The 7,372-nt window shown below is 47.0% G+C and overlaps 1 protein-coding gene across 1 annotated transcript; it reads left to right on the top strand.

The window, feature by feature from the left end:
- Positions 1 to 737: 737 nt before the first annotated feature.
- Positions 738 to 6,536, top strand: LOC104399124 (chromosome unknown open reading frame, human C7orf26; the record flags this gene model as incomplete). Its single annotated transcript, XM_010010393.1, has 5 exons — positions 738 to 959; positions 1,577 to 1,742; positions 3,613 to 4,140; positions 5,708 to 5,747; positions 6,329 to 6,536. Coding segments are annotated over 5 exons (1,164 nt in total), but the record flags the coding sequence as incomplete, so codon positions are not given.
- Between the last annotated feature and the right edge of the window lie 836 nt (positions 6,537 to 7,372).

Raw genomic sequence — 7,372 nt, 5'->3', positions numbered from 1 at the left:
AGCTGTGGAGGCCGAGGCTCCAGTTGCTCAGGAGCCCTGAGGCGCTGCTCCTAGAGCTTGAGGCCTTAGGGGGACAGGATGAGGTCCCTGGAGGGCAGCTGCTGCCCCAGGAGGGTCCCTGGGGTGCTGGGGCAAGACCCCAATGGGCTGGACAGGACTCTGGGAGACCAGACAGGGCCCCACTGGGGCAAGGTGTGGGGCACCTCAACGCCCTGGGGACTGTCTGCAGCCTCACAGCGCTGCAGCTGGGCCCTACGAGGGGTTTTAGGTGGCTGGTGTGGGATGGAGCTGGGATGGGTCCTACCAGAGAGCAGTGACCAGAAAACACAGTTGCTGGTGACTGATGGGATGTGTGGGCCTGGGGCATGGTGGGCTGCTGGGCCCAGGGGTGATCCCCCCAGCTGCCCAGCAGCACGCTTAGTGGTGTTATTTGCAGAGGAAGGAAGTATGTTTCACCCCAGTATTGTTCTTGGTCTCGTATCTCAGTTTAGGGCAGCACTTGCAGGTGCAGCAAGAGCCAGTCTTGGGTATCCAGGTATTCAGACACCACCCAGAGCTTTTCACTGTATCAAGGTAAATGCAGTGATGGTTCAGGAAGCTTGAATGTGTGCTGTGCATAAAGGTCGAGTTTCTAGCACCTGAGGGAAGCTCTCACTCTTTATTGTTCCTGTGTTTTCACCTCTTGGTTCTTCAAGAGCCCCAGTGTATTTTGCAGTTTTGCTTTTGTTTTGTTTCAGAGACTGAATTCACTTCAGGAACTTCAGCTGCTTGAGATCATGTGCAATTATTTCCAAGAGCAAACCAAGGATTCAGTCCGGCAGATCATTTTCTCATCTCTCTTCAGCCCTCAAGGAAACAAAGCAGATGACAGCAGGATGGCTTTGCTGGGAAAGCTGGTTTCCATGGCAGTGGCTGTGTGCAGGGTTCCTGTTCTAGAGTGTGCTGCCTTCTGGCTGCAGGTACAGCTCCTGTGCAGGCAGGGCAATCTTGGGGAAGGATCGAGGGTGCCACGATGGGTGTGGGTGAACTGGGGCAGAGTGTCACTTAATGGTTGGTGACAGCTGGTTGCAGTCAGCTGCTCGTCCATGGCAGCTTATGCTGATATAACAGCTGGCTGCTGCAGCTATGTTCTCCCCATGTCTGTGCTTGTGTCCATTCCTTTGTTCCAGCATAAGGGAGAGCTTCTGCCAATCCATGTATGTGCTGCACTGGCAGAAGAAAATTTGGTGTTGTTTTTACCGTCAGTGGAATTTTTATTGATTTCCTTCCCCACAACCCATGCATGTTGAAAGGGGTCAGTGAAGGGTTTGAGGGTTCCCAACACAGGGAACAAAACCATAGCAGTTCATGGTCACGTTGCCCAAAGAAGCCAACTCTGCAGTTCAGGAAGTAAGCTGTGCCTGATGTGCAAGGTTGTGCACGGCAGAAGAGGCAAATCTCTCTCTCTTGAGATTTGAGCACAGAATACCTGTGTCTGGCTTCCATGAATGCAGTGTGTTGGGGATCTCCTTTGGCTCTGTAGCACTTTCTGTGGCTGGGGTTAACCTGCTTTTCCCTGTGTGCTGCACCGTTGCAGCGAACCCCCGCGCTGTACTGCGTGCGGCTGGCCCGAGCCCTGGTTGATGACTACTGCAACTTGGTACCAGGGTCCATCCAGACACTGAAGCAGATATTCACTGCCAGTCCTCGCTTCTGCTGCCAGTTCATTACATCTGTCACAGCTCTCTACGACCTCTCTTCAGGTAAGTGTTTCCAAGCTGTGTCTTTCAAAGTAAGAGGTGCAGTGTAATGCAACACAGATTAACTGTTGCAAGGGAGTTAACTGCTGAAATTCTAAAGGTGCTTGTGACCATGTAATGATTGCCAGAAGCAGCTCAGGGGTGTGGCTGTTGCCTCATCTGTCACTGGGGTGAGGATAAAAATAACCACTTGGTTATTTTTCAGTCACTGAAGGTAGAGTCTCTGCTAGAGAAGCAGCCATGTAATACCTGACACAAAGGACAGTGTCCTCCACAGAGGTTCAAAGGACATGAGGGGGTCCTTATTGATGGAGCAGCTCTATGAGTGAAAGCTGATCTCTCTGGGCTGGGCAGCCGGACCTCCCTATTGCATGTCACCTATTCAGCAGATAGACTCAGGGCTGTCTGTCAGTCCAGGTCCTTCCAGAAAGGGGAGAAACACAAATTCTGAATGTCTGCAAGCTGGAGCAGGGTTCTGTTGAGCACTGATGAGAAATGCAATGAACAGTATACTCCATCGTGCTGTTTAACTGTACGTGTGACCAGCAAGTGATATGACGTGTCTCTGGTTGTTGTTGCTCAGACACTGGAAACGTGTAGGTATCTAAAATAAATTGATTTACCTTTGCTCAGGAAGAGAGACAGCTCATGGTAGACTAGGGAACAACCATACACTAAGTACCAACACCACGTATAATGCAAAAAAGTAAATACTATTTGTTATTGATAAAGGAAATGTTTTGCATGGTCTTCTCCAGGTAAGCAGCTTGTTAGTGAGAGAGGTGCAGGCTTAGACTTTTTTCTTTGAAGTATTTGGTAGAGCTCGTAGCATATTCTTTCTCAGTGTTTTATATCTATTTTGTGCAACCACTTGGAAGTTCACCCAGCTGGTTGAAAGACGTGCCAGAAAGGAAATTACATGAGATATAGGAAGCAATTTTTTAAAAAATCTTTAGTTTATTTGAGATGTCATTGGTGACAAACAGCAATCCGTAAGTGAGCAGTCTCCACCATGTCCTGAGGGCAGGAGTTGATGACACAAACAGCAGTATCTGTGAAACTTGGAGTTCTCAGAAAAGCTAAATACCGAAAAATACCATTTCTGTATCCAGAACACATGAGTAATTCTGTAGGACAGATGATTTTTCCTATAAGTCATTTCAGGAACAAAAGACCTGACTAGATGTGTGCCGAGCTCTTTTCTTGACACTGTATGCAACAAGCAATGAAGTATGCCGCTCAATCCAGTAGCTGGCCCCTGTGGCAGGATGATGCACAGCTGCTGTGAAGTCAGTGTTTCGCTTGTCTGTAGCCGAGCTGCCAGCTCATGACCACCTTTCACTTCTTGAAGCTTTACATAATCCTATAATCCTTTACCTGGCATGTGATTGTGTTGTCATGTAAAGTTTTTCCACCAGACATGCATGTTTAGATAAGTCTAAAAGGAAATGAGTTGAATGGGGTGAAGAGGAATAAGTGCCAACAAGTTTTTCCTATTCCATTGTCCATTGTACTTCCTGTGGCAAGGGGTGAATGGAGACTGAGTTTAAAGAAAAATTGGGTAGATGATGGGTGGGAGAGAAGAAAACGTCAGAAGCAGCTTTGCTGGGAAAGAGGATAAATGTTGGCAGAATAGGATAAATATTCAGAATGAGTGGAGAAAGTGAAGTTGACAGGAACATGGTTGTGTCTTCCCTGGGGTAAACAAGCATATTACCTTTGGTGTCTTGAAAAAAAACAGCAGAGTTTGGGAGATTGTGAAATTGTAATTGTGGCAGTGCAGGAAGGGTGCGTGTGAGAGATTAAGTGAAGACTCTGTCCCATGCTCCAGCGCAAGGCTTAGCCCGCCCAATAATAACTTTCCTCTCTTCAGATGACCTCATCCCTCCTTCAGATCTGCTCGAGTTGATTGTGTCCTGGATCTTTGAAGATCCCCGCTTGATCCTCATCACCTTTCTAAACACTCCTATTGCGGCCAACCTGCCGATAGGGTTTTTAGAGCTCACCCCACTGACTGGACTGATCCGTTGGTGTGTGAAGGCCCCCTTGGCTTATAAAAGGAAGAAGAAAGCCTCTCTCTCAAATGGACATCCGCCCAGCAAAATTGCCAAGGACTCGACTTCAGGAGAAGACAGAGATTGCCACCAGCTGTATTCAAAACTGCATCTAAGTGTCCTGCAGGTTCTCATGATGCTACAGGGGCATTTAACGGAGAAGAACCTTTACGGGCGCCTGGGGCTAGTACCCTTTGACCACGTGGTTCCACTTGTTGAGGAAATCAACAGACTTTCTGACGAACTCAATCCCCTTAATGCATCCAAGGAGATTGAACTGGCGCTCGACAGACTGGCGCAGGCTTTGCAAGTGGCCATGGCATCAGGAGCACTCCTGTGCACTAGAGGTAAGCTGTCATGAGGCTGGCAGAGACCCTGGCACAGGGGTCTTCTCCTTTAGTATGCAGAAGTTGTAAGAGGGAGTTTTGCAGTGGGGGGATTAAAGGTCAATGTGTTCACAGCAGAAGTAGTATTTTTCTGCTCTTAGGAAGCAATAGTGCAGGAAATAGTTGAGGAAAAATGACTGGATGGAGAGTAAGAAAGGAGAGATCATTGATGCAGGTGGCTGGTGTGTTGCTTTGTAGAACTGAAGAACTTATCTTTGACTTTGCAGTGTGCACAGGGGGTTGTAGCTGGCAGAGGGACAAATTTGACTCCCTCAGAATTGCTTGTAGCTATTTAAAAAGCACTGTTTAATTGTGCTTCAATTTGACTTCTCTGAATTTGCTGCTGGAGGAGTCTGTGAAGCAGATCAACCCATGAGGCAGGTATGCTAGACAAGAAGTTTTGAAAAGCAAACAAAAACTCTTCATCTGTAACTTCTAGGCCTTCAGCATTCCTGTGATGAGACCCCATTACAATGTGTATGGTTTCAGTTAAACTTAGTAAACAAGCCTGTTTATGCGGCTTTTGTCTTTCCATCCTGTCTCCAAAATGAGTTCTTTCTGAAAGACCTGCAGACACAGCACAGAGTCAGCCAGACAGTTTTCTTGACACGTTCTCCTGAGAACAGGTAATTTTTAGTGTGACCAGGGCTTCCCAAAGTTTGAAGCTTCACAACATCCAGGAGAGTTAGTGCAGACCCCAGCTGCAGAGCACTCTCTACCTAAGCAGGTGCCTGAGGCTTTTGCTGTGGCTGAGCCTGCACTGCTGGTCAGATCTCAATGTTCTTCTTTTTAATGTTTTACATACAAAGTACCTCTGAGTGTCACAAAAACAAGAAGAAAAGTACATTTTTTTTTTTTTAAGTTAATGGCTTATTTCAGCTGTGTTTTTTTCTTAGCTGTTTACATGGTACATTCTGAGCGCTTGCTCAGTATGGAAGCAGAAGGTAATTCTTGTTAAGTAGCTGCTGAAATAACAGCAGCTATTTCAGTGTTTTGGGAGTTTGTTTATCTACAAAGGCACACTTTGTTCTCAGACTGTTCCTGAAAGGACTCTAACAGCAGGGTATGTTGTTAATTGTCCCTGTTCTAGCTATTCTGCTTTAGCAGAAGCTTGGAGATGGTAAAAAAGGTGCAATTTCTACTTCATAGACCTCAGGGAAAAAAACCCCAACCCATTCGTTATACTAGCACTGTTTAAAAAAACCTCCAAACCAACACAGAACAGGTATTGGGTAAATTTTGCCTTGCTTTGATCTCATCATAGATGCCATGTTCAGTGGCAGAGTCATATTTTCTATTTCTTATGTCTTAATTACATCCAGTTAAGTGTCTGGTATGGAAAGCTGGCTGGTGAGATGGAGAAACATTTTCTCTCCTATGGAGGCTTTTAGTCTGAGAGTTGGGATTCTGGGTCTGTTGGTGACTGGAGCTTTTTTGGTAATCTGACTTTCGTAGAAAACAGAGTGGAGAGGCAAATCAGTCCAATTTCTGCTTTACCCTTATTGTAATGTCCTGTGTCCTCTTTCAGATGACTTGAGAACTGTGTGTTCCAGGCTACCGCATAACAAGTAAGAGACCTTTCTGCAGCTGTGTCAGTTTTGATGCATATTCCAAGGCACACACTTGGGGGCTGTTGAGGCAAAATCTCCCCTAAAAATTCATGTTTACTTTCTGAAAGTCGGCCTTTATTCACACAGAGGTTAGCACAAGGATAAAGGTGATAAACAGTGCTTGCTACTTCTTCCCTTGCAAGCTGGACTCCTGACTGAAGGACATTTCAGTGACTCCCACCATGTAGATGATCTTGTCCAGACTGTGTTAGAATAAATGCACAGAAAGGGAAAATGAAATCACAGTGTGGTTCCTGCCCCAGAGTTGTCCCATCCCCAACGCCCTGTTTGTTTTATCTGACCCTAAGCTTAACCACACTGTGCTTCTTGTCTCTTTGCAAAGAGTAGCCCAATTTTAGGGGAAGAAAGTCTTCTGCAAGCTGTAAAGAGTGTAATTGAGTCACTGTCCCCTTGCCTCTCATCAGTGCTGTGTGTCAGTTATGAATTGTCTGTAGAGTCAGACCCCTGTGGGCTGGGGAGAGCTGTGACAAAAACCTTCTCTGAATAATCCTGGTGCCTGTCTGAATTTCTCTCCACAGCCTGCTCCAGCTGGTGATCTCAGGTCCGGTACAGCAACCAACCCACGGTGCTCTGCCACCAGGATTTTATCCTCACATCCATACTCCTCCCCTGGGGTACCCCGCACACGCCGCGCACCCTGCGCTCCCGGCTCACCCGGCGCTCCCAGCCCATCCCGTGCAAACATTTATACCAGGAATGACATTCCCATACCGACCGATTCGCTAGAACGCTAGGACTGTAGAGTGTACCCAGTTTCCCTTAGTTGGAGGAAGCTTTGCAGATGAAACCAAATGTCTTGGGAACCACATTTTCCTCTTTGGTGTAAAGCTGAGCAGTGCCTGTGCGAGGGATCAGCCCTTTGGATGTGGAGAAGACGCAGACGGGTCGGCTGCGGTCGGTTTGGATGCAGGGTGCAGACACTAAAGTAGATCATAGGTTTAAAAGGAGGGGGTGGGAAGAGGCAACAAAACCTCCAAACCTCTGCAGCGAGTGGAAGTTTTTTGATCCCCATTGTTCCATGGACTCGCCAAGGGTATATTTCTCAATCATGTGTTTCTCTGTAGCCCTTATCAGTTGATGGCACACTGAGCCCACCTAGTCTTGCTCTAGGAGGGCCAGCAAGAAAGGTGTGAGATTTTTTTTCCAAGCTCGTCCAGTCCAGCCTGCTCATTTCTTTGTAAATGTTTGTATCTATAGCTACAGAGTATGTGTACACTGTATATTTTTGGAACACAAATGTTTGTTTCGGAAGCACAAGGTTGAGTAAAGCAGCACTTCTTATTAAAGGAAACAATTTAAGAAGTATAAAGTAATTCCGCCACTTTATCTTTCTAACAGTGATTAGACAGGTCAACTCGTCGGTCCTGTTCCAGGGAGGGAACAAAACCCCTCTGTGGCTGCAGTCACCCCTTATCTCCATGCTGGCGAATGCCCTCTTTACATGCCTTATTCAGCGATTCAGGAAACTCTGGGCTGAGAGCTGGTGCATTTGATTACAGCTGGCTGGAAAGCTGGCCAAGGGCGGGCTGGCGGGCTCTGAGTGAGGTGCAGGTGGGTGCAGG

The sequence above is a fragment of the Nestor notabilis genome, unplaced genomic scaffold (genome assembly GCF_000696875.1).
Source record: "Nestor notabilis isolate BGI_N333 unplaced genomic scaffold, ASM69687v1 scaffold14982, whole genome shotgun sequence".
NCBI classification, from domain to species: Eukaryota; Metazoa; Chordata; class Aves; order Psittaciformes; family Psittacidae; genus Nestor; species Nestor notabilis.
Note: the sequence above shows the minus strand (reverse complement) of the source record. Positions and strands in the feature narration are given on the sequence as shown.